We start from the raw sequence: 27,743 nt of genomic DNA on the forward strand, positions 1-27,743 counted from the left end.
ATGGCCAAGACCAGGTCGACGAATTCGACTAGAAGTGATGAAGAACAAGACCGTGTTGGCGCCCCGATTTTCACGCCTATCCTACCACCTCGGCTCACGAGCATCTCCCATGCGGCCTTGGTGAAGTCGCGTAGGGAGCGCCGACAGTACGAGGAGACGATCCGGAGCCGCGCCAAGGAAAGCACGGGCGATCTCATCGCGCCGGTCAAGAACACGTTCGACGAGGGGCTACTGCGCATGTGGTGCCTCCTTCGTTGGCACATTTCCATTGACGACGTCACTGATGCCCATATTATGGCTGAGGTTGACAGAATTATCGCCAGTGTGAAAAATGACGATGTCCCGGACATCGACGCGGAAATGCGTGAAAAATTGCGCATGGACATGTCTGAAACTGACGTGAGCGAAAGAGTGATACAATTTTCAAACGGTGTCATGATATCATCGATGAACACGGTTGGAATCAATTTTTCACCGGTTCTGATGGCAGGCAACAACTTTGCCGTATTTTGATCGCGTCGTTAGAGCCCAAGGCTCTACTCGATGAATTGCAGCGTGCGACTCGTTTTCAGGCGCGCAAAGCGAAGGAAGACGAAGTGCTGCTGCATGACCTGGTGCTAGAGAAGGCACTGGATCAGGAGCGTGCATACCAGAGCCAGAAGCGCACAAAGCGCGATAGGAGCGATTGTATCGCTGAGCGTCCAACCCAGCGGGGCCCTAGCAAGCAACCAGTTAAGAAACTAAGGTTCACCAGTGAACCACGTAGCGCGAGCCCACGGCCGCCTACGAAAACCACTGCAGATCGGCCGAAGGTGCCGCCCACTCCATGCCCCCACTGCAGCGATATGCATTGGTTATCGGAATGCCCGAAGGCATCCGATGATCAGAAAGCTGAGATACGTCGCAATCTTCGCGCTCAGCGAGCTAGCGACGGAAATACGCGGACCGTTGCCAGACTCAAGCGTCTGCGTGAATGTTTGCCCTCCGAAGAGAAGTCGATCCTACTAAATGGAGTATTTTTTGTGCCATTCTGTGCTGACACCGGCGCGGATCGGACTGCTGTCGGACGACAGCATGTCGAGCAACTACAACAATTGGACCCATCGGTGACTGTACGGTCTCTTGAGACCCCAATTGTGAACGTAACCGCGGGGGATCATGACGTCACCTGCATGACCTCTGCCCGCCTGTGTTTGCTTCTTAATACGGCAGCCGGGCCTGTCTCGCTCCATGAGCCAGTAGAGTGCCTTATTATCGACGACGACGAACCTGAATTTATTTTAGGGCAAGATGTACTAAAGTCGCTCGGGATCGATATTGATCGGCAACTGGAGCAGTTGGCGGCGCGTGGGGAGGACAAAGACGATGAAGGACTTGAGGTAGAGGATGATCTGCCAAGCCTGCCCTCTTTGGGCGCCGAAAACGACCTCCGCGGGGCTCTCGAGCAGCTCGTGACCATGGCCCTGGATCACGGCTTTCCACGCAGGTTGGAGCCGCAGCTCCGTGCCATAGTGCTGAAGCACGATATCTGGAGGCTCGAGTTGGGCAACGACCCACCTGCAAAGGTGGACCCACTGAAAATTCGACTCAAATATGGTGCGAGCGCCGTCAAAAGTAAACCGCGGCAGTACCCTCCCGCGGTACGCGCGTTTCTACGCGAGTTCAACGACAAACTCGTAGAGCTCGGCTGGGTATATGAAAACTCGAGCAGCCGCTGGGCCAGCCCAGTGCTGCTGGTGCGTAAGCCCGGTGAAAATAGCGATGAGTACCGCCAGACATGCGACTACAGAGTCGTGAATGACCTCATCGAGGCACTCATCAGCACGATGCCACATATGGCTACATTGCTCGAATATACTCGAGGCAAGAAACATTTTGGCTTGTTCGACCTACTAAAAGGGTTTTCGCAACTACCGCTAGACGAACTTAGCCAGGCGTTAATGTCCTACATTACGGGCACCAAAATTTACACTCCACGTCGAGTTCCTCAGGGATGCTGTGATGCCGCCGTGCATTTTCAGCAGACGATGGAGCGATGCTTCGATTCGCTGTTGTAGGACTACATAGTCATTTATGTTGATGATCTACTCCTATTTTCCGATGACATCGACACCTATGTAGCCAAATTGGAGGAATTTTTCGACTTGGTGGCTATGTATGGGCTCAACCTGAGCGCGAAGAAAAGCAGTATCTACCAGCATTCTGTCAAATGGCGCGGGCGCATCATCAACAGTGATGGTGTTTCGCACGACCCCTCTCGCATTGACGTGCTACGGTCAATGCCTTACCCGACCACAGCGGGTCAGTTGCAGCAGTTCCTGTGTGCTGCCAAAAGATGCGGGAATCTATTGTTGACTATGATCGTGCTGTAGAGCCATTGCAACAGCGACTTGATACCGTTTTCAAGAGTGGAAAGCGCTCAAAGCGGGTCGCTGCTGGCATCTCGGTCACACTGACCGATGCAGAGCGGGTTACTTTTGACAAGGTGAAGGATCTATTGGCTACGTCGGCTACTCTAGCACTCCCAGACGACTCGGCCACCACAGTTGTGTGCTCTGATGCGTCTAATAATGGCTGGTCAGTGATTGTGACTCAAGTGTCGGACTACGACGCTAAATACCTGTCACCGCACTGCAGTACAAGTTGCTCACGTGCCTCAGCAGCATTTTTAAAGGTTCTCAGTTGAACTGGACGGTGATTGAAAAGGAGGCATATCCTATTGTAGTGGCCTGTGAAAAACTAGACTACCTACTGATGCGACCTCACCAATTTCGCCTATTCTGCGATCACCGCAACATTATTCATGTGTTCGCTCCGCACGTGAGCATTAAGAAGCACATTAGAGGCAAATTACTGCGGTGGGCGTTGAAACTCATGTCATACCGTTATATTATAGAACATGTCGACGGTGTAGCGAATGTGTGGGCAGACATGTTGTCCAGGTGGGCTGGGCAGCCAACAATAAAGGTCAAGTTGAAGCGATTTACTAAGAAGCGAACCAAGAAGCAGCAAGCAGCCCCTCGAACACACTCATGGTAGGTCCTCCGGCCTCTAGACGACGAAGGATTCGTCTGGCCCTCACTGGACGAGATTCGAACTGCACAGCAGCAGAAGCAGGCTCCTGTAGGGTCCGTCAGAGACAGCGATGGCGTCCTGCGGGTTGACCAGCGGGTGTGGATACCGCGAGCGAGCTGAGACTTGACTCAACGCCTGTGTGTCATTGCACACTGTGAGGCCCAAGGCCACCGAGGAGAAACGGCAATGGTAAATCACCTACGCCGCATCTTCCACTTCCCCAACATCCGGAGTGTGGTGCACGCATTTGTGTCAAGCTGTCTACTCTGTCCACCTGTGAAAGGTCCGCGAACGATCCACCGGCCATGGGGCGAAACGATCGAGTGTAACGAGCGGATTTTCTCTCTATGGGTGAGTCGTTTGGTACCAGCAAGTACTTGCTGGTGCTCAAAGACCACGCCATGCACTTTTGCGAGCTTGTAGTGTGCGACACTGCGGAAGTGCAGTTGCTACCGCAACCATTCTTGACTGGCACAGCCGATTCGGTATCCCACCAGTATGGGTCAGCGATAACGGTAGCAACAAAAATGAAGTTGTGGCTGAGCTTTCCAAGAGACTCAAAAGCCAGCAAACTTTTACATTGGCATACAGCCCTTGGATCAACGGCTCTATAGAGCGCGTCAACCGCGACATCTTACAGGTGATCCGTGCTATGATTCTAGAGTACAAAATCTCTGCTAAGGACTGGGTTTACCTAGTACCTCTAGTGCAATCTAGCATGAACCATACTGCTGTTCCATCGCTCGACAACCGAGCTCCGGTTGAATTGTTCACTGGACTGCCATGTCCATCGCCATTGGCAGAATTCTGCTACGCTAGTGCCAACAAGCGAGTCAAATTGCCGAGCAATTCGGCAGCCATCTCCAAACATTTGGCCGCATTGCGCAACAGCCTGCACAAGCTGCACCAGCCCATAGCTGACCAGCGCCTGAAGCAGCGCCTGCTCAACAAAAAGCGCGAGCGCGGGGAGAATGTAGTTAACTTTGACGTGGGGGACTGTCCTGCGCTCACGCGTTGACGAGAAGAGAGGCAACAAGCTCCTCGTTACGTGGCAAGGACCATACACAGTGGTCCGTGCCGACGCACACTCCTTCCGAGTACGTCCCTTGGTCACTGGGGATGAGCTAGATGTCCACCCATCAAGACTTAAGTTCTATGCGTACAGTAGTCTTCACGTTACCGAGGAAATCCTCGAGTACGTGGCCTCCCAAGGCATCATTTTGGCCATTAGTGAGCTGAAAAAACATCGCTGGAGCACCACGATCAAAGACAATGAGATCCTAGTAAGCTGGAAAGGCTTGGCGTCTGTAGAAGACTCGTGGGAGCCGCTAACATCTCTAGCCAAAGAAGTCAAGGTTTTACTTGATCAATACATTCAAAAGCAAGACGCCAACGTGCGCAAGTACTGGAAGGAGTACCAGTCCAAATTTCAATAAATTTGAATGCATACTTTTGCCAAAATCAAACATTTTCTTCAATCCCTTCGTGGAGTATGCTACCATGTAGCTATGCAATTTGTAAGTATTTTGCACCACTTCCGACCCCAAACGGTCCAATATTAACCCCGAAACAATTCGGTAAGTTCAACTTCAACACGTTGCACCTGTAACACTTGTTACATAGCATCGGCATGGGTACAACGGCCCGTTACACCTGGTACATAACCCGGTGTAATTGTCTAGTCGAAACCACGTTATCGCCTCTAGCTAGACCATGCTTGGGGGGGGGCAGTGTAGTGGAGTAAATCTCCAGCCTGTCCAAGCTAGCAGCTTCAACACCAACTGGTCGCAGTCAATAACGGCAAACGTGATGACTGCGACAACAAATTGTGTGCATAACGAAAAACAAGCGGAACATAACGTAAAGCTGATGACCAGCCAGAAATCCAGTGCGCCATAACGACAAACTTGATGACTAGCTAACGACACCCTAGATTACAATAGTTGCGGCTTCATTGGTTAGCAGGAGCCGCAGCACTAGGAGTACCTCGTGTCCTATTCACGTTGCTATTTACCTTTGGCAATACACTACGGCTAAACTTCCGGGAGCTTCGCCGACTCCCCCAGCGTGTCTTCGATTTCCCTGCAGACACTACCAGTACATACTTTGTTAAAGATGCTTTTGAATAGCTTTGCAAGATGAGGGTGCTATAATACCCGTGACCAAATGAATTGTTTGACGAGACGACGTTTTGATCCCACGAAACAATTAGTTGTTATCACTGTTTAATGACCCGTTTCATCTCGCCTAATCCTAACAATTAAACCGTTTGGTGACGTGTTGGAAGGCACGCAGTGGCGGATTCCGTAAAACCCTGGTGACTGGGCAGTGCTTTTTCGGAGACAGCCGATATAAGGACCTTACGGTGGTATCTCCAGGTGGTCGTATTGGGGGACGAATCACAGGGAGCATTTACTTTCTGAGGACGACGGTATCACCGACAACGTTTTAACGATGAAGAGCATATATGGGCTAGTGTCCGTGAGAGTAGCTAGGCTCACTAGCCTTCTTTGGATGGTACCGTTCGGCATACACACCAGCCACTTTCTTGAACTGTTGGCGCTTGTCTCGAGCAAGTTTACTGTGTTTCATCTCTACATAAGCCTAGGCCTTCATAGTATGGGCTTGAAATAATTCTATGGGCGCGAATATTACGAGGTGTTCTCATGCAGTGGAGGTCGAAGGCATCGCTGCATGTTTGAAAGATATCCAACGTCAAACTCTCCGAGAGGATATCAACTGATTGGTAGAAAGTTGCTGCTTTCTACCAATAGAATCTTTGTGTATGTGTGGACCACTCATTGTGGTGGTCCACTTCAATGTACCAATTGGTGTAGCTTACACCAAGGGGAGGAAGTATCCAAACTTCTAACAGACACCTATCTGTTAGAGCCACAAGTGGCTTGTAGCCACTTGTGTGTGTAACCCCGGTATAACATCCCCCTTTAAGGATAGACGCACGGGGTCCCCGCACGTCAATCTTTGAATTGACCATTCGTCAATCCTCCGCATTGGGAGAAGAAAACTCGACGCTCATACAACAATGAGCGCGCCAGAGAAGAAGAGCTCGAAGAAGATGGAGAGTAAGCTCTCCATCGACCAGTACTACACACCAGGAGGCGAAGTACGGCGACGTCGTCGACTTCGGCGGCGAAGATAATGAAGACATGGAGGAAGAGAAGGAATCGTTCACTAAGCACAATGACTCAGTGTCGAGCGACTCGCTCGACCCCGACAATGGTAATGCCCGCCAGAGTGCTGGGATGTATCGGACACTTCGAGTTTGAAGCGTTCGCGAACTGAGAGCAACACCCCACTTGCTTCAGCTGGGGCTCTCAGTTCCCCCGCGCTGACACTGCCGCGCGATCCGGAAGCCTGAAGCTCGTAGCTCTCCAGTGAACGCCGTCCGCGTTTGAGATCACGGACATGTATGGTAACACAGTACCTCCGAACGAGGTATTGCTATATGTGTGCAGCGCCATCAAAGATGACGCCGTGGCGGCCAAGCTGCACTTTGACCCGGATTCGAGTCAACGGCGCGATTACTACATCAGACGCTTCCATGAGCTCCGATGGTTCCAATGCAAGATCTTCTCGCAGCAAAGTGCCCGAGTGGCAGGCACTTTGTCAAAGTTGGAATGCTTTTGTTGAGAATTTCAACAAGACGCCGGATGCTTACCGTGAACGGATTAAGCTAGCGCGTGATCGCTTCGAGACGTACACGAAGCGCGGTAAGTTGGAAGTCGTTCCTCGGGAGGACTAACGTGCTGGTTCCACGTGTGCGTTCTCGAAGCTCGCTCGTTACATCTCCCGGTGCAAGTCGCGCTACTAGTGGTCTCGACGTTTGTCCGACCCGACGATTATGTTGTGCGTCACGCTCACCGCCGCCGCTGTCAGTGTCACATATGTCGACCGTCGTATCGAGTCAACACTCGTGTGCCAACGGCGAGCTCCACGGCCTGATGGCCGTGCCACTCTTCGTTGACCGAACCACTCATGAGCGCCCGCTTGGCTCCTCTGACCGCTCCTAGAACACTCCGATGACGCCCGTCGTTGTAGGGGACCTACTTTGGCTCACTACTTTTGCTTACACGTTGCGCTACGTGTATGTGGAAGCAAGGAGTTAATAATAATTTGAATTAATTATACTTGAATCCACAAGCATAATATAAATCAAATAAAGACACCATGTAGCTAGATTAGGTAAAAATGATAACTGTATTGTTTCTAAATTGAACTTCCCCCCTGAACGTAATATCATATATAAAAATAATACAGAGGATTTATCGGCTTACTCAAAAACGCCTCCACCTCATGCAGCCGCAGGTTGTCGAACGGGATTGCCAGCGGCTGGCTGGCAGAGCCCCGTCACTATGCACTTCACTGATCAGCTAGTAGCCAGTAGCCAGGACATAGGGTGGGATAATACACAGTCCCGAAATTTCTCTAAACCACAAAGACCACCTGCGGATCTTCCACGCTCTAGGAAATCACAACCCATCGGCAAAAAAATCCACCAGGAACACGTGGCTCCCAACGCTCGCTGGTTGGGGTCGCACCATCTTCAACCTCGTACCTAACAGGAGGGCACGTAAAACTGTACCATCTACTTGCGCCCGATAACGTGATGCCCAAGGCGAAGAACCGCGCTGGCCTGATAATCGCCGTGTACAAGACAGCGTAGGCCCGATAACGCTATGCATGCCCAGGGTTCCAATAACGCCGCACGCCCAAGGGATACGACACGCCTGCGCCCGAGAAGGGTGTCACTCGGACCCCCCCCCCCCAACTCAGGTGTTTGTCGATACGAACTGTAAGTGCATTCTCCGACGATACGCGACTCAAAGGACCAGGAAATAACCCGACACGACCCCGGATTGGGCGTGACGTGTTTGTGCGTGGCAGAACTTGCGGTCTTCTATTAGGGTGCTACTCTAAAAAGACAACCGAGTCAGCGCAGGGCGCCGACCTAGATAGGAAGAAACAAGAGTCGGTACAGGGTGCCGACACCACGAACAAGAAGAAGGAGTCTATTCAGAGCACATACTTCACAAGGAAGAAGGTTCACAGGGCTGCGAATAGAAAGACACCGCGAAGAACAGCGCAGAGACCGCGCCTCTAGCGGAGTGCGAGCTGAACTTGTTCAGCTCAGATGCGATTGAATTTATGAGTCCCAGACAAGCCGTAATTCGGTTTGTCCAAGACGAAATAGCAGCGTCTGCTGATTAGCAGAAGCTGAACACAAACAATGTCGACAGGGGCAACACAAATGAATTCAAAGTTACACCCTTCACTCTAATGAGTCGTGCTTCGAATATAGTCGTGCTTTCGTATATAACCGCAATTCTGGCCGATACAAAGTTTTTGTTCAGGCTCAAATCGCAACAAAAGCACCAGGTTTGGATAACTCTCGGTCAGGGGAATCCGGAGATGGTCTTACTTTCCCCGAACTGTAGATCTATGAAGCAGAAAAGCGTTTTGAACATTTGTTTTTACCTGGCGAGATTCGTACACCATTATTAGTCATGGTCTAACCAATTAGAGTGATGGGTATAGTTCATTGGTTTCGCTAGCTACTCAAAACCTGCCTAAACATGCACGTTCGGATTTCGGAGCAAGAAAGCCGGCTCCGCGCTTCATCGACGGTTCGCAGTGTTAACACGGCACAGCAACGCTTACACACTAGACATACCGTCTAGCATGCGCCTCCATCAGACCTTTCACGTCTGACGGCTGAAGCCATACCCGCAGCACGAGCCACCTAGTTCGGCTGACCCGAATTCGAGGCAGAAGCGGAAGCATCTCCTCTAACGCGCGTACGCGGGGCGTGAGCAGATCCTTCACCCGGATCCCCAGCTCGACCCGGATATTTGAGGTTGTCTGCGAGACCGCCGCGACCTGGCCCTTCTTGTTCGCCAGCTCTAGTTTCAGGGAGGCGAACTCAGCGCCCTGTAGACGCCCCACGGCGGTCTCCCGGTCGTGGAGTGAGACCAGCGGATAAGCTCGGGGCTAGTATTGATTAGGACCCACAAACGGCCGCTAGTTCTTTTTCAACGAACATACTACCACCCACAGATAATATGAACAGCGTCAAAAAGTGGACAAGACCTCTCGACATCTCCGTTGGCCATCTTGTTCCAGCGCCGGATGAACGCACACCACGAGAACTGAAGAGCATCGTGTGAGAATCCCTCGATGCCCTTGCGGCGCGTCACGCGGAAGCAACAGATGTGGTTCAGCGTGTCGGGGCGCTCGGTTCCAAGTCGAACAAGTTCCACGGCGCCAGCTCGCCCTCCATCGGCGTCCACAGATTCTGCGCGGTCCCGACGCTTCTTCAGGCTCCGTGCTCTGCATCGGCGTGTGCGCCGACGATGTGGCTTGGTGTGCACCAGCTTGCTGCGTCTCTATCGACGTGTGTCGCTCGGTAGAGCTAGCGCCGTTCCTCCGCCGCCTTAGGCTTCTCCGGTGTTCTTCGGGTGTCTTATCGGAAATGGGTGATTGTGCTTACGTTGCGTAAGCTCAACTTTAAGAGGGGGTGATGTAATGGGCCCCAGTTACATAAGTAGGTAGGTTGAATTTACATAAGTAGGGGAGTCAGCACAACCTAGCCGTGTGCTGATACGGCATCGCCTGATTGGTTGAAATAGGGGGAGCCAGACCCCATTCACCCAATTAGGTACTGACCTGTATTTGAGTGGTTCACGAGAGACCAGGGGCAGTCGCCCTGGCTCTAAAATAAAACAGAGTTGATTTCCACCAAGACTAACTACTTGGTAGTCTTAATTCCGAGTCTGAAACTAAGCTTCCTCACGCTACGTGTAAGCTAGTGACGGGCACACACCTGGCTCGTTACAGCTTACCCTCTGTTGCAATGGCGTCTTCAACGTGGTTGTGCTCATTGCGAATGAACACGGTCCTCCTCAACACAAACAATTGACAAGCGGTCAATATTAATTGACGTGCCGAGACCAGCACGCCTAAGCTTAATGGGGTGGGGAGGTGGGGTGGGTGTAACGGGTTACACACATAGATGACAACAGTCACTTGTGCATGACAACAGTCACCTGTGGTTCTAACAGATAAAATGTCTATTAGAAGTTTGGGATACTTCCTCACCTTCGTGTAATTTACACCAATGGCTACATTGAAGTGGACCACAAAAACGAGTGGTCCACATATACCCAAAGATCCTATTGGTAGAAAGTAGCATATTTATACCAATCGGAAACAAGCATAATGACGGGCCAGCCGCTGGCAATCCCTTTTAGATACGATATTACATTGAAGATGAAGTTCATTTAGAACCAATACAGTTATCATTTTACCTTAGTAGAAGTCTTTATAAGAACTGCTACAGTTCACTTGGTGGTTTTCAACAGATGGCAAACGGTGTAGGTTGCGCATCTATTTTCAATGAACTGAAAAAATCTATCACCAGCTGGCTGCCTTTAGCCTAGCTCACTTCAGAATTTGCACAGTAAGCGGACATGGGTGCTTTTCGCTTCCATGATACCTACGATAAGGAGCTGTTGTCGCCGAAAAACCTTCCCGTACGAAGTACGGTACCGTAGGACACAAGTTGCGTCAAGTGTATCGCTTGCTATCAAGAATACCGTGACGGCGATGCAGGTGTCAGATCGATTGCGCTTACTACAAAAGAAGTTGAGAAGTGGTGAGATGGTGGCTGCAACAGGGAGTGGCATTGAGGAGTATCTGGACGCAATAAACAAGTTCGAGCGGAGAGACCTCAATGTTTCGCTGCACGGAATACACCACGTCACCGCGATGAGGACGATACGCCAGCCTGGAGGCATGTAATTCATGATAGCGCCTATTTGTTTGTTTTTTCACACCTACGTATTAGTACCGGCTTGGTTGATCGCCATTACTTTACTTCATATACCCGCATAGGAGATAAGTCGCTAGCCCCATCACCAAGACAGATAAGCTTAGAAGTTGGACTCACAGTCCGTGGCAGGGGCCGAAGGAGCGAGCGTCTCTGGAGTTTCCTGCTGCTGAGGAGTCTTGCGCCACCTGCAGCCCATCACCGGTCGTCGGGGCCGGCGTCACAGGCGTCTTATGCGCCGGCGTGACGCTGTCGCACTCCTCCTCTGCCGTTACGAATTAATCCAAGTACATGTTGCTTTAGCAAACCCACTAACCTGATAAATGTAGTCCACTAACTGTAAAAACATGCGAGATTAGTGGGCTTTTGCCAACCTACCTGGTGGGGTTGAGCAGGTGTTTTCGGTGGTTAGGGTTTTTCAAACCCACAAATCTGCTTTTGTGGGTTCATGTAAAGACCTCTAATCTAGCTACTACTCCGTCTCAAAATTGATGTCCCATTCCGCTCTTGTTTTAGTCTCGAAAATGATGTCCTCAAACTGTATTTGATTTAACTATGGTGAGTAGTCTGCTCCCTGTAATGCTGCGACACAATTACGGCTGTTTTGGGGAAGCACTGAAGGCTCAGAGGCAATCTTCCCTCCCGCTGAAGCTTCGCTTTGGCCATGTGAGGAGACTTGAACGTGTTGCCTCCTGTATCCTAAATGCATAAGTCCATCGACCCCTGAGGAACGCCGTTCACCGATCGCTGCAGCAGTGACACATTGACCTGCTCGCGCTCGATGTCAGTGAGCTCCCGCCTTCGCGGCGTGCTTGAAACCTCCATTGGACTGGGAAAGTAGGAGAATGGGCGGAGCTGGACGCTTGGTTTGAGGAGGAAGGGCGACATCTGCGATCTGCCGCCGTGTCCCAGCTCTTAAATGACCTTCGTGGCCTTTCATTTCGTCACTCTGCTGTCAAAACTAACCGTGGTGAGTAAATAAGCGCACGGTTCAAACCGTGAGAACGCGCCGCGTCGTATTTGCCAAACCGCACTGCAAAAGACGAAATATTGCCAAACCCGCATGTGTTCTACAACAATGGGACATCAATTTTGAGACGGAGTGGTACGTGGTATCTTTATTTGATTTATATTATACTTGCAATAGGCCTACTTTGCTCACTACTTTAGCTTACACGTGCGCCACGTGTATGAGGAAGCGTTAGGTTTATTAATAATTTGAATGAATTATAATTGAGTCCTCAAGTATAATATAAATCAAATAAAGACACCAAGTAGCTAGTTTAACCCTTCTAATACGGCCGCTATTCTGGAAAATCCGGAACTCTAAACATATTAATTAATTTATGCCGGAAAATCGGTACAATATATAATGTATTAAGCCCCTTCGCGTGACACGTGGTCGGATATACAAATACGATTGGCTAATACGTGGAGATATGCAGAGGAGAAAACGGCCAAATATCTACTTATTGCAATCTCCTTGCAAAACCGTTCGGATGTGCAGTCGTCAAAGGTGTGTATGGTGCGGCGAAAAGATCATCATTCATTATTTTAGTTCTCACTACCGCTATCACAAACTTCCGGTCTTCGCTTCTCGATGAATCGGATCTTGTCCTGGTACTCAGCGGGAATAGCAGTCCCATTTCGCCACGTCTAATGCCAGATCTGATCGCAGGTGAGACTGCTACCATGATCAAGTCGTCGCGCATTGGTGCAGAGAGACACTCTCCGTCTCTTGGCTCGTGTGCATGCTGCACAAAAGTAACTCGTCTCAAAACTGCGTACTCCAGGGCCTGCAACGCCGAACACACCTTGCATACCCACTGGCAATTCTTTGTTTTGGTCTTGTTCTTCTCTTCAAGCTTCTGGAGGGTGTGGGGCTGGTGCGGAAGCGGACGAGTAACCAGCTCCTCCATGTCATTGCTGTAGTGGGTCTAACTTGACTCACTACTTTTGCTTACACGTTGCGCTACGTGTATGAGGAAGCATAAGTACTTAGTAATTACTTAGAACAATTATATTTGAATACACAAATATAATTTAAATCAGATAAGACTCCAAGTGACTTAGATTAGGTAAAATGAGAACTGTATTGTTTGTAAATTGATCTTCCTCCTAAATTTGCTAAAACTGTTTATCATCTATGAAAGGGGTTGACAGCGGCTGGCTGTCAGAGCCCCGCCAATATGCACGTCTCTAATTGGTAGAAAGATGCTGCTTTCTACCAATAGGATCTTTGGGTAGGTGTGGACTACTTATTGTGGTGGCCCACTTCAATGTATCCATTGGTATGACTTACACCAAAGTGAGGAAGTATCTAAAACCTTTAGCAGATATCTTATCTGTTAAAATCACAAGTGGCTTGTAGCCACTTGTGCGTGTAACCCCGTTACACCATCCCCCCCTTAAGGTTAGGCGCGCGGGGTCTCCGCACGTCAACCTTCTGAATTGACCATTCGTCAATTCTCCGCGTTTGGAGAAGAAACCCGTGCTCATTCAACGATGAGCGCGCTTCAAGAAAAGAAGACTCCGAGGTCGGTGGAGAGTCATCTCTCCATCGATGACTACTTTGAGCGCCAGACGGCGAAGTATGGCGACGTCGTCGACTTCGACGACGACGATGAAGACATGGAGGACGAGGAGGACTCGTCCTCAAAGCGCAGAGACTCAGTGTCAGTCGAGCGAATCGCTCGACCCTCATGCTAAGAACATTCGCCCACGTGAAGGGGACGAATCGGACGCTTCGAGTTCGAAGCGTTCGCGAACTGAGAGTGATACCCCGCTCGCTTCCGCTGGGGCTCTCAGTACTCCGCGCGCTGCTGCTGCAGCGCGTGATTCCAAAGCTCAAGGCTCTCCGCGCGCTGCGCCTTCAGCGCGTGATCCGTGGATGCCGTCCGCGTCCGAGATTACGGACGGGTATGGGAACTCGGTACCTCCGAATGAGGTACCGCTGTACGTATGCAGCGCCATCAAAGATGACGCCGTGGCTGCCGTGCTGCACTTTGATGCGGAAACGCATCAAAGGCGCGATTATTACATCGGACTCTTCCATGAGCTCCGATGGTTCCAAAGCAAGAAGACATCTTCTCGCAGCAAAGGGCCCGAGTGGCAGGCACTTTGCCAAAGTTGGAATACTTTTGTTGAGAACTTCAACAAGAAGCCGAGTGCTTACCGTGATCGGATTAAGCAAGCGCGTGATCGATTCGAAATGTACTCGAAGCGTGGAAAGTTGGAGCAACTCCACGTTGCTGCGGAGGAGGCTAATGTACCGTGCGCTGTGCCTGAGGGCTTTCAGTGCGCGAAGTGCTTCCCAGGCGCGGTCCGCTTGAGCGACCGCGACCTGAACGGGTACACGTCGTTCCGTGTGCCCGAGTCTCAAAGAGCTCCGTGCTAAATTCTTAGCACGTGAGGGTTCGGGCGCTGGCGATGACCGCAGCGTTCGCACTACTTCCGCTGCGCCAGCTCGTACTGCTCCTCGTACGCCCTCACCATTTCCGGAACATCCTCCAGCAAGACGTTCCGCGGCTCCCATGTATCTTGATGGGGAGGAAATCCTCTGCAACGAATACGAAAACGAGCCCCTTGAGGGTTCGTTTTCGGGATACTATGGTCAACAATCCGCTCAACAATCCAGCGGGTTGAGCCGCAGGCGTCACGGATCGGCGGTGGCGGGGGTGGGAACACGCCCCGGGTATGATCAGCCCCGGGCTGATCAGTATGTGCCTCTCCACGACCGGGTGACCGCCGTGGAGCGTCTGCAGGGCGCTGAGTTCGCCGCCCTGAAGCAGGAGCTGACGAACCAGAAGGCCCAAGTCGCGGCGGTCTCGCAGACCGCCTCGAATATCCAGGTCGAGCTGGGGACCCAGATGAAGGGGTTGCTCCAGCGCGTCCGCGCGCTGGAGGAGAGGTTGCTCGTCGCCGAGGCCAAGGCTCCCACTTCTGCCTTGGCTCCTGCCGAGGCTTCGGGTCAGCCGAGCTAGATGGCTCGTGCTGCGGGTATGGCTTCAGCCGTCCGACGTAAAAGGTCGGATGGAGGCGCATGCTAGACGGTATGTCTAGCGTGTAAGCGTTGCCGTGCCGTGCCAACACAGTGAACGGCCCGATGAAGCGCGGAGCAAGCTTGCTTGCTCGGAAATCCGAAACTGCATGTTTAGGCAGGTTTTGCGTAGCTAACAAAACCAATGAACCAACTTTGAATTCACTTGTGTTGCCTCTGCCCACATTGTCTGCGTTCAGCTTCTGTTGATCAACCGAAGCTGCTATTGCATCTTGGACAAACCGAATTACGGCTTGTCTTTTGGTAAGGAAGTTGATTGCATCCGAGCTGAAGTCATTCAGCTCGCTCTCCGCTAGAGGCCCGGCCTCTGCGTGGTTCGTCGCGGTGCCTGCGCCCTGCGTAGACCCGTGGTCTTTGTCCTTGTTGGTGGAGGAGTCTGCGCCCTGCGCAGACTCATGCGTTTTGTTCGTTGTTGCAGCTGACACTGTGCAGGTGGCAGCGGTTTTCTGCGGCTGCTGTATTGCAGTCGTAGATCCTCTCCCACTTCAAGTGGGAGCCACCACTCCGAGTAAACTCGGCAGACGGGGATGCCGCATGGCATTCACAAAAAAACAATGTATGCCCTGTCGAGGCATGCACCGAGTTATTGATGGCAAACTCTGCCATCGATAAGCACTCGCTCCAGTATTGGAACGAGTGAGCGTAGCTCTTCAACATATCGACGAGCACGCGATTCACGCGCTCGGATTGACCGTCCGTCTGCGGATGATCCGCAGTCGACATGGAAAGCTGGCTCCCAAGAAGTGTAAACACTTCTTGCCACAGGTGCGCTGTGAAGCGCGGGTCTCTGTCCGACACGATGTCGGTCGGCATGCCATGGTGTTTGAACACCATGTCGACGAACAAACGGGCCGTCTGTTTCGCGGTCACTTCTGCCGGCACCGCAGCAAGATGTACCATCTTGCTGAAGCGGTCGACGAAGACCACAACACTGGTATTCCCTCCGCTGTACGGGGAAGACCAAAGATGAAGTCCAAAGACATGGACTTCCAACACTCCGACGGAGTCGGTAGTGATTTCAAAGGAGCCCGCGCGAATGGCGTAGGCTTTACGCGTTGGCATACCTCGCAAGCACGGATGTGCTTGCGCACCCACTTATTCTGGTGGTGCCAGTAGAAGTCGCGCGTGAGAAGGACGTATGTCTTCTCACGTCCGAGATGTCCCGCAGTCAGCATCATGATATTCGTACATGATCCTGAGTCGCATGTCATGGTCATTCGGCACGACAACGCGATCCGCGTTGTCATCGACTGAATTGTAAAGCAGTAATCCGTCGTGCACTCGAACGCGGGTGCACGCGCTCGAAGGTGCTTGGGCAGCTTCTGACGGGACTTGTCAGAAGGCGCTGTGCCATAGGCCAGCAAGATCTTCGTGTCCGCGTCATGCACGTACGCGGCCTTCATGTCGTCCAACAGAGACGATGTTGGTTTTCTCGATCGCGTGACGTCAATGGCATTGACGTCAACAGCTTCTGCGTAGTCTGGCCGATGTGATAACGCGTCGGCCACCACATTCAATCTTCCGGGTTTGTATTCGACCCGGAAGTTATACTCCGCAAAGAGTGAGAGCCATCTCGCCATTCTTTGTGATATGTGTGGTGACTTCACTGCAGTGCGCAGTGATGCATGGTCGGTGTAGACCACAAACGGTCTACTTCCAAGCAAATACACTCGGAACTTTGCGAGTGCGTACTTCATGGCAAGGAGTTCCTTGTCATGCACCGGATAGTTGCGCTCAGCTGACGCGATTGGTAGTAGACGACACGATCACGGTCCTCGTGATCGTGCTGCATCAACGCACATCCGATCGCGAAATCGGATGCGTCACGCACTACGTGAAATGGACGATCTTGGTCAGCCACTGCCTCAGTCAAGCCCCGCTTGACTGCATCGAATGCCTTTTGGTAATCGGTTGTCCAATTCCACACAGCTTCCTTCTTAAGAAGCTGTGACAGCGGGCGGATCTTGCCCGCGTAATCCTCCACGTACTTGCACAAGTACGTGGCCAAGCCAAGGAACTGCCTCAGTTCCTTGACACTTGAAGGCGTTGGCCATTCATTAATCACTCTGACCTTTTCCGGGTCAGGGCGAACGCCATTTTTCCCTACGAGACACCCGAGGACGGGTATCTCGCTCGCCCCGAAGATACACTTCTTCAGGTTCGCGTAGAGATTATGCTTTCGCATAAGCTCAAGTAGCTTCCGGAGATGCACCCTGTGCATCTCTACGTCGGTCTTTCCGTCCACACCCCGGCTGTGGATGAGTACATCATCGAAGTAGCTCGGTGCGAAGTCGCGCACCGAGCGCAACAAGTGCGTCACGCACCTGTTGAAAGTCGCAGGGGCGTTCCTGAGCCCCTGCGGCATTACCGGCCACTCCCAGAGCATGCCACTTGGCGTGCTCACTGCCGTGAGAGGGATATCGCTCTCACGCATTAGGATCTGATCGAATCCGTCTCGCAAGTCGAGAGCACTGTAAACGGTGCTCCCGGCCATCGAATCGATGATGACATCTTTTCGTGTTATCGGCGTCTGTGCCGGTACCGTCGCATCGTTCAGCTTGTTATACGCATGAACGATGCGCCATCCGCCCTGTGGCTTTTTGACACAGAACGTCGGAGCACTGTGCGGGGACTTTGATTCCCGCACTTGTCCTGCTTTGCGACGACTTTCAAAGAAGTCGTCGATCGCTTTTACTTGTTCTCGCGGCAGTGGCCACTGCCGCGTGACACAGTATTTCGTGCCCGGCACGATATCAATCTCGTGCTGAATGCCCTTGTCCTGCGAAAGCTCCGCAGGAATCGCTTCCGGGAGTACGTCTTTGTACTCCCTCAGTAATTCGTAATAGGGACTCGACTTCAGCGAGTCCCAGCCTTGTTCCTCGAAGCGCTCACGCTTCGTCTTCGCACTGAGAGTGTCTTCACTCTCAGTGGTACTTCCCATGAAGAGCTGTCTCAACTCTTCGGTCTCGCTCTCGTTCTTTCGGTCAGCGAAAGAATGCAGACCTGCTCGATGCGTCCATCGTGCAAGTCGCGCGTGAAGTGCTTCCAGCTCATGACTGGAAGCGAAGTCAACTCCGACGCCATCGTCGGAGGATTAGCGAGTTCCATTTCACGATACTGGAATCCAGTATCGGTGCGCGTCAAGACGCTTAGCGTCTCGACGTCTGGTGTCACCGCCTCAGTTTGTCCGGCAGGCAGTTTTTGTAGCGTCTTGGCCCCGGACCGAGACTTGCGCAGCGTTCTTCGAATGCGCCGTCTTCTTGTTGTGCGGAGCCCGGCCCCGCCCGGTGGTTCTTCTGGTCCAGGCCCGGCCGTGGACAGTTGTTCTCCGGCAGACCCTTTCTGCGGGCGCACGGTACCAAGCCCGGCTTTATCGCATCGCGCTTCGTCGCGCAGCCCGGCTGAACGACAGCATGCAAATTGCGTCAGTATGGGACGTTTGCAACCGTCTATACTGTTTGCAGCGTCAACTCCCGGAGTTGACACGCCTTTGTCACCTCGACGCCATTCATTGGCGGAGCCCCTCATGATCAAGGGTGCGTCGGCTCCCGGAGCCGACGCGTCGTTGTCGACCTGTCCTCTTCGGGTCAGGGACTGTCGCTTACACGCTTGAACGTAGGTATTGGTTCCTGGAACCAGTACATCTTTTTCTTCTGACGTCGGCAGCATTGCCGACGTGGGTCTCACTTGTGCGCGCCCTCGCGCACTTCTTGGACACTCCGGGACAGCAGCATTCAGCGCTGTCTCGACTGGTGAGCCGCGCGCACCTGCTGGTGTGCGCGCTGTGGTAACAGGGCCATCGCTCTCTGTTCCGCTGTCGCGGCCGAAGCGCACGAGCGTGCGCTTCTTCCAGTCTATCACCGGATCATGCCGTGCAAGCCACGGCATTCCCATAACATTATCGAATTTATCGTCCAGGTCCAGGACGATAAAGTGTTCGACAAACACTCGTTGTTTGTACGAGAAGCGCACGTTCACGACGCGCTTCTCGGTCTTCACGATGGCACCTGTTGCCAGTCGTACCTCCAGAAGACTTCGAGGTACATTTACTTCCTCGAAGTCAAGTCTCGGTAAACTCCGCAGTCGAACAAAGTTGTTCGACGCGCCTGAATCTACCAATGCTCGAAGAGAGTCACTCGCTCTCTTCGACGTTACCTTCAAGATGACCAGGTTCGGCCTGTCATCTTGCTTCTTGCAGCGAGAGCTGGTCTCACTGGGGGCTGCAGTCCTCAGTGTCGCGTGCCCGATGTCGGCACGCGTGACTGCATTACCAGTAGGGCGCCCCGCGCCTACTGGATGTTCACGTTTTTTGTTTGTTTGCGGCGATGCCTAGCATCGCCACGACGGCCACCTCCAGGGGGCATGGGAGCTGTGCACTCTCTGGCAAAGTGACCGATCCTTCCGCACGGAAGCATCGCACATTACTTCCGTGCTGTTGGTGACCAGCAGCCGTTGCATTCGAGAGGTCCATTGGTTCCGGACCTCCCGTCCTCACTACCGGGCGCGGTTGCGACCTCGGCACGTTCGCATGCAGTTTTGCCCGCCGCAGGCTAAACTCTTCTTGCATTGTGAGAGTAATCGCAGCTTCAAGAGTACTCGGGTACTCTCGGAAGAGATAGGTCTTCACAGGCCCATCTCTCAGTCCCTTCATGAACGTGAAGACTTTAGTCGCCTCGCCTATCGGGTTGGTCACGATGTTCGAGACCAAGTATCGTGCGCGCTGCACGTAAGCATGAACGTCATGCTTACCCTGCTGAAGGTCGAGGAACTCCGCCCTCGACCGGAACTCGTTTTGCGGGGGCTCAAACGCGTGTCTGAGGTCCTCTTTGAATACTTCGTACCTGCTGAAGCACGTAGGATCTGAGAGTCGGCGTCCATACGCCCAACTCCTTGCGCGTCCACCAAGGCAGGACATGGCGAACGCGACCTTTGACAGCGGGTCGACGATGCGTCGAGCCGCTATGGCTGTGTCGAGCTCGACAAGCCATCGGAGGAGAGGCTCGCCCTCTCTTCCCACGTAATTGCTTACGCTCAATTTCAATGGTTGAGCTCGCGGTGTCGTCCCTGACGACGCCGTCACTGAGGAAGCAGTATCGCGCTGCTCCTTCATGATGAACCCCAGAGCAACACCATGTTGCTCCGTCGGCGATAGCGTACGCAACATTGTAGCTATCGCCGCCTCCCCAATGATTGTTGACAGTCATTGGGCACCTCCGTGCTCATGTGGTTCTCGGCTCCGCGTTCCTACACCTCGTACGAACGTCAAGCAGTCGGTCGTTGGACGGACTACAAAGTGCTACCAGGTGTAGTGGGTCTAACTTGACTCACTACTTTAGCTTGCACGTTGTGCAACGTGTATGAGGAAGCGTAGGTACTTAGTAATTACTTGAGTTAATTATACTTGAGTCCACAAGTATAATATAAATCAAATAAAACACCAAGTAGCTAGTTTAAGGTAAAATGAGAACTGTATTGTTTGTAAATTGATCTTCCTCCTAAATCTGCTAAAACTGTTTATTATCTATGAAAGGGGTGGACAGCGGCTGGCTGTCAGAGCCCCGCCAATATGCACGTCTCTAATTGGTAGAAAGATGCTACTTTCTACCAATAGGATCTTTGGGTAGGTGTGGACCACTCATTGTGGTGGCCCACTTCAATGTATCCATTGGTGTGACTTACACCAAGGTGACGAAGTATCTAAAACTTTTAACAGATATCTTATCTGTTAAAATCACAAGTGGCTTGCAGCCACTTGTGTGTGTAACCCCGTTACAATTGTCGCCGGCAAAATCTTCGCTTGTTTGTCCGAGAAGATCAGCGTGCAAGCGACGCATAAAGACTGCGTGCGTAGGTACCGGTTTCTGGAGCTTCTGCATTGCTAACTTGTGAACGGTGAATGCGTTCACCATAGCAATGTCGACGAGACCAACAAACAGCGTTTTGTAGTACTGGCGCATGCGAATAGAGCGCTGAATTGAGTAGCGCTGTAGGCGGAGTTGGTCGTGAACGTCCACTCCGCGCATCGCCTCATGATAGTCCTTCACTAGTCGCGGACATGGTACTCGTGTCACTGTCCCACCCAGTTCACGTCTGCTTACGTGTGTTAGCTGCGTGGAGCACCCAGCAGCCAAGAAATGAACCGGCTTATTGTCCATCCAATTCAGTGCAATGTACTCAGGATGGTTGTGCCACTGAGCAATGCGAAACGTGGCTCGAGGCATACGCTGAGGACGCCGCTTCTGCTTGAATTCAAGCTCCTTGCACCACCCCTTGCGATCACTCCGAATAGTTCCCACGTGCATGTGCCCCATGACCAAGAGCTTGTGTGACAGCGGGATAGATGTATAATAGTTGTCTGTGCATATCAACCGCTGAGCAGGTTGCCCTTGAAGAACGTGGCGGAGATTCGTCACAACAGCTTTCTGCGCTACTGCCGTTTCGTCCTTGTCAGCCTTGCCACAGTATATGTCGATTCTACACAGCAATACACAACTTATTCAGTACAGTCTCGATCACAAAGCGGAACATCCCGAACATATTCCGGATCTTCCTGATCAAAACCATTCCTTACCTTCCGCAGTATGCTGTCTCCGCACAACAAGTCATATAAAATTTGGTGCCCCACTTGATGGGCTTATTAGCCAGATTCTGCCGCGTGGGATTACGTATGTGACGCATTGGCGCCATTCCTTCATCGAAGGAGATACGAGCACCTAGCCGATAGCTGCGAAAAAACGTCTTTTGTATTGCTTGGATTACAAGGCGGATCTTGAACGCTCTGTCTCCACTGGTGAGGTGCAGATCGTTGTCGTTGAAGTGAAGGTACCGGGCAATGTCTTGGAAGCGGTCTCAACTTAGATCCTCACCGAAGGTGCCTCGAGAAAGCGCACCCTCTGTCCTCGTGATCCAGTGGCGAGTGCGACTTTCACGTCGCGGCTCCAACGCCCTCGCAAGCAAAAGACCGATGAACCGGACTATCTCATGGGGCTGTTCTTGCGTCTCAACTTCACTCGGTACTCTTCGGCACAGAGCACAGTTGTCGACGGGTTCATCAACCGCTTCGCGCGAGCACGGGTGCTCATGCCTTGAGCAATTTCATCGATGCTGTCGAGGCGATACTTATTTGTTTCCTGTGCAAGGCGCTACGAGTAGCAGGTCTCTTCGCAGCAGATCTCTTGGCAGCAGGCTTCTTGGTAGTAGACTTCTTGGCAGCGGACGTCTTGGTGTCCGAGGACGCAGGCCCAGTGGCTTCGGCAGCTGTGGACCTTGGGACGGCTATAGTAGCAGGCTTACTTGGTTTTGGTGTCGCTCTTGAGGCAGCCCTTGGCTTTGGCGATACCTTAGCAGCGGCCGGCTCTGGAGAGGGTGTCGTCTGGGCAGCTTGTGCAGCTGGGGGAGGTTGCGCAGTTGGAAGAGGGTCAAACGCCAGCCATCCCTGGCGGCGACAATGGCTCATCAAGCTGGTGTCACCTGTACAAACGAACTGAGTTAGCTAGGATATGTCTGTAACAGCTCACAACTCACTTACCCAGAAAGAAATCCACGCCTTCTTTTCCCTGGAGGCTACCACCAGGTGGCAGGTACCTACGGTCGTCGCTAACGCCTACGGCCTTCCGAAATATCAGCCCTTCTTGGTCAGCTCATTTGACATTCGTCCGAGGGGTTTCTCGGTGGCGTAGGCGTAGCCTTTCACAACGCGGGAGTGTTGGTCTCTCTTGCGGCGCAGATCTCGAAATTAAAGGCCGGCAGCTCCCCTCGATTCTTATATCAGCAACCCTAACCGCTTCCCGAAAGTCGCATGTCTCAAAGCCCGTTGCTGCTTCTATTGACTCGGTGAAATTGATCTCCTACAAATTTCTATATGCAGACTTTCGTTTATACTAGATCTGTTGCGGAGAATGCTGAATATTTTCAATCCTATAATCGCATTCAGGAAAATCCGTAACAGTCGTATTAGAAGGGTTAAGGTAAAATGAGAACTGTATTGTTTCTAAATTGATTTTCCTCTTACATATGTTAAAACGGTTTATCATCTATGAAAGGGGTTGACAGCGGCTGGCTGTCAGAGCCTCGCTGCTATGCACGTCTCTGATCAGTAGAAAGTTGCCGCTTTCTACCAATAGGATCTTTGGGTATGTGTGGATCACTCATTGTGGTGGCCCACTTCAATGTATCCATTGGTGTGACTTACACCAAGGTGACGAAGTATCTAAAAGTGAATGTTGTCTTTTGTGACCGTTGTCATGCCCAAGTGATTATTGTCACTTGTGTGTAACCCCGTTACAATACTTGTGGATTCAAGTATAATTAATTCAAATTATTAATAAACCTAACGCTTCCTCAAAGACGTGGCGCATGTGTAAGCTGTGGTAGTGAGTCAAGTAGGCCCACTACACCTTGAGCTCGCGTCGCGAACGCTCGTCGAGGAACAGGTCCATCCGGACCACCGGGTCTCTGTTCAGGGTCGAGGTCTTCATCGGCGTCGTCGGGGCCTGCGCAAGCGGCCTTGGACGTCATGCACCAGCGTCAGGAGCAACAGACTGAGTTCCAAGAACAGCAAACCGCATTTGAGGCTCGCCTCAACCAAGTTCAGTTGGACATGCGACTGAAGATGAAACGCGAGCTCCAGAGTGCAAACCTGGAAGTATCTGCGATGTAGGAGCAGATGATCTCCGTTCAACAACAGAGGGATCTCGTTGAGCGCACTATGGTAGCAGTATATCTGAAGCTTGACAACGCTGAGCAGCGCATTCGCGAGGCTCGATCGGAACCTGCGACCAAATACCACGACGGCCCGGTGGATCCTGAAGACTTGGAGACGGGGTTCGATGGAGCCGTGCAGCGCGAGCGTGACGCCGCAACCAAACAAGCTGCTGCGTTTCTGACCCAGCCGTACGAGATGAACCAGGCGGAGCTTGACCGACGCTGGCAGAAAGGCTTGGCCGCAGATGAAGCCGAGCACCGCAGTGCAGACGCCGACCGCGCTGCGCGCCAAGGAAGCGATCCGTGAGATGATTGCGCTCTTGGAAGCCGTTCCGCAGACCATCCAAAGCATGATCTTGAAACAGGAGCGCGAGTACACAGAGCGGAACGTGGAGACAGAGACCACGCTGAACCGGCAGAAGTTTCTGGCCAACCAGAATATGGCGAGGTGCGGGAAAATTCCCGGCTTTCCAGATCGAACCTTGAATGAACGTAGACCGCCGAATGTCAGCCTAGAGCACAGAATGCTCAGAGACTTGAAGTTTCAGCTGAAATACCTCAGCTGAGCCCAACGACGTCTCGGATGAAACTTTCCAGCTCCGGTCCTTGGTCAAGCGCGGCGTGTGCACCTCCCTTGCGATCCCCTTGTCGGTTCTTCCTAGGGCTACGCTTTGGGCCCAGACGTCAGCCAGCCGCAGCAACTTTGTCTCCACTTTAGATGTCTCCAGTATGCTCCAAACGAAACCTGCTCCCCACTCAACAGGTCTCAGCTTACACGTGTCTTGATCCAATCTGCCCCAGGTTTTCTTCAATACAAACACGACATCCCACACGTAACTTGTCCACCTCTTCCGAGACCTTGGACCTGGTCTACACAGCTTCTTTACTTCCTCCGGCGGTTCCAGCTGAGAGTCGCTTCCACAGGTCTTCACTCGCCCCTTAGACGTAGAGTGGCCCTGAACAAATTGGCTCGCTTTGAGCCCGTCCGTAGTCTGGGTTATCGCTCTGCACCCAGGGACGCCCGCGCACCACGCTCAAATATGAGCGAAATCACACCCACCGAAGACTTGAGTCAATATCAACCCCGCGCACTCGCTACGACGAAACCTCAGGAGAGTCACTTACTCCCCGAAAATATGAAATACGTGTCGGTAATGTCGTCCAGAACACGTAATAACATAAAATAGCTAGTTAAGCTCCTCATCACACCGAGGCACACCCAAAAAGACTATATGGGGCTTGTGTTTTGATGGAACCGGACCTCGGCACCCTTTTACACAAAGAAACACTCCCACTTGCGTCCTTCGGGGCAAATTCGATTCTGATTCAATTATTACACATGCAAACAAAGACCTATCAAGTGGGGGCGCACAGCGCCGTTCGAAGAGCACCCACAAAGGGTGCTAAGATAACCCTGAGAGCTGCCAGTGTGCTTAAGGCATTCGGCGCTTCAGCCTGAGTTTTAGCCTATACAGGGACGAGCTCTGCAAAATTCAGCGTGGTCAGGCATGGGTTCAGCAAGCTTCAGCAAAGCTTCAGAGCCGTTCTTAACAGAGGTAGTTTGGTAGATTTTGGTATCATCCGTGATACCTGCGAGCATAATCGTCTCTGACAGAGCCAGGCGCACAAGAGCATAGTCAGCCATGAGGTATCACGAGGTATCACAAAAGGTATCATATGAACCTCATGAACCTTTGCGGGGTTCACGTTATCACAAGGTATCACAGGGGCAAAACCGGAATTGTCGTTGAATTCCTTCGATGCAGATCCCAGTACCACCATAATTTCACGCGCGCTATCTATCATGAACTCTTCTTCCGAAGCGTGTCGCTCCAGGCAAAGTGTTCGCCTTCCGAAGCGCTGTCGCCAAAGCGCTCGTCGACGAGGTCACTATCACCACCAAAGAGCGTCTGCTCATCTAACTCAACCACGCTATCCAGGCCCATGCTTGAGCGAGCGCGAGCCCAAAGAGGGGGCGAAATGAGAGGAGGGAGGGCCTCGAATGAGAGGCGGGATGTAACTGGAAGATGACAATTGAAAAATCACGTGAACCGTCGAATTTCATTCTCATCAGAACCGTAGATCGGTTGCACCGTGATACTCGCTTGTTTCGTGGACAATTGGACCTTGGTATCACGGTGATACCGATCTACCTCTGTTAAGAACGGCCCTCCGTGATGAGTAGCTGATCCCCGGTGACTCATTGGCCGAAAGTGTGTCGTAATCTGGGTACAGCTGGTCCCATCACGGCTGATATATGAGTCCATCATCAATGATGATGGACGATGTTGTAAGCGTCTTACGGCCTCCGAAGGCCAAGTCAAAGAAGTGTTTGCAGGCGTTCAGGGTTCAGCACGAGCTTCAGTACGGCTTAAAGGTCTCACATCGAGATCCTGAGACGAGTGCTGTACTCTCCTGTGTGTGTCGGTTTTGGGCAGTCTTTGGACGAGAAGGACGAGTTGATAAAGACAAGGAACCGGGAAAGAACGGTAGCGATTAGCAACGAGAACCGTTTCTGTGTCTTGATCACCACCTCGTACCCCGACTATCCACCGGTTGAAATAGTGACAAAGTCCGCTTGTGTGTGATACTATCGGCATCGTCGGGATGGAACAGCAACTCACCAATCACGTCTTCAACAATCGACGCACTGAGTCAAATCGTCAAACTTGACAGGCTGGTGTCAAAATGCGCAAATAGCTTTTCTTGGTATTGAACATCACAACAAGCAAAAAATGCTGTCCGCTCCTCGTCGGAAGTTAGAAGCTGGTATGCAGACCACTTCTGCGGATGTGTCAATTTCAGGTGCTGTTGGTACAAGTTAGTACGGAAGGTGCTGTAGTAGTGAATCTTAGACGTCTTCCGCCTCTTATGGCTTTGGGCGCATCATTCCGGATGGCTTCCCGGATTGTAGAGACTGTTCGTGATGAGACCGAGATGTCGGTCTACTCGGGTTGTTCGGAACAATCCCTGCAAACTATACACGCGTGGTTTGTGCATCATCGCTGGATATTTTACGTCGGCTTCTATGTCAATCTACTGATTTCTCTATAGCTCTAGATTCATCAACGCTGCAGAGTCACTCTTACCTAGACGTTCGTGTCCGGTTGTACGCTGTTGGAGCGATACACAACTTTCATATTTTGGCGCTTCCACTGTTTGGAGCTCACACCAGCGCACTGATGCGAAACGCGGTTGTTAAACTGATGGATGTTGTGTGTCCAGCTTGGCGTGATCTACTTGTTGGAGTTGCTACTGACGGAGAGCCAAAGATGACGGGGAGAGTTCGTGGACTAGGTACTTTGATTAAGGCGGAAACCACATCCGAAAAAGTAATTCGGGTGTGATGTGGCTCCATCAACTCGACCTTGTCATGCAGCGCGTGTAGAAAGCGTTTCTTGATCAGCGTTTTTTTGTCAACTTTGACCGCCACAATTGGTCACCTGAGACGCCAGCAAACTATTAATAGTACCGATGCGATCCACCTGCCCAAAAGTAGCCGACACTCGATGGCTATCCATGCATCAATGCACCGCTTGGTTCACTCGGCATCTCATTGTCATACAAGAGCACTTTGCCAAACAGACACCGCAACATCGATCTGCACCTGTTACTGCGTGGTGGATCTTTCTTTTTGCTATCAACGCTCTTACACAAGAAACCCACACAGTTTTCGTCAAGTTGCAAAGTATCAGAACGCTTTTGTCTCAAAAAAGCGCCTGCGTCGTTGAACTATTGTCTACTTTGGCACAACTGACTGGCATGATGAGTGATGTAACTAGCGAACAAGTGGAGACGTTCAACGAAAACGAGCGTCAATCCGTGGAAATATGTGATGGCTACATGCTACGCCATTCATTGGCTGAAGCCTACCTTGTTGAGCTCGATCCGTGGATTTAATCTGCACTAGCAAGGTTGGAACCTGAGTCCAAACTAGAGTTGATCAGCGCTGTGTCAAAAATGTTTGTGACAACAGCAAGCGCAATAGACTCAATCGTGGCCGAAAGAAACTCGGACAACACTAAAGGGGAGGCTACGCCACCGGTGCTGCCGCACCGT

The 27,743-nt window shown here is 51.9% G+C and overlaps 1 protein-coding gene across 1 annotated transcript; it reads left to right on the forward strand.

The window, feature by feature from the left end:
* On the forward strand, positions 1–23,991 carry IUM83_03388 (uncharacterized protein; the record flags this gene model as incomplete). The annotated part of the gene is made up of 2 exons (XM_067927387.1): positions 1–399; positions 23,641–23,991. 2 exons carry the CDS (start codon positions 1–3, stop codon positions 23,989–23,991), a joined length of 750 nt encoding a protein of 249 aa, XP_067791733.1.
* Between the last annotated feature and the right edge of the window lie 3,752 nt (positions 23,992–27,743).

Source organism: Phytophthora cinnamomi, assembly GCF_018691715.1.
Source record: "Phytophthora cinnamomi strain GKB4 chromosome Unknown Contig38, whole genome shotgun sequence".
In the NCBI taxonomy this organism is placed as follows: domain Eukaryota; phylum Oomycota; class Peronosporomycetes; order Peronosporales; family Peronosporaceae; genus Phytophthora; species Phytophthora cinnamomi.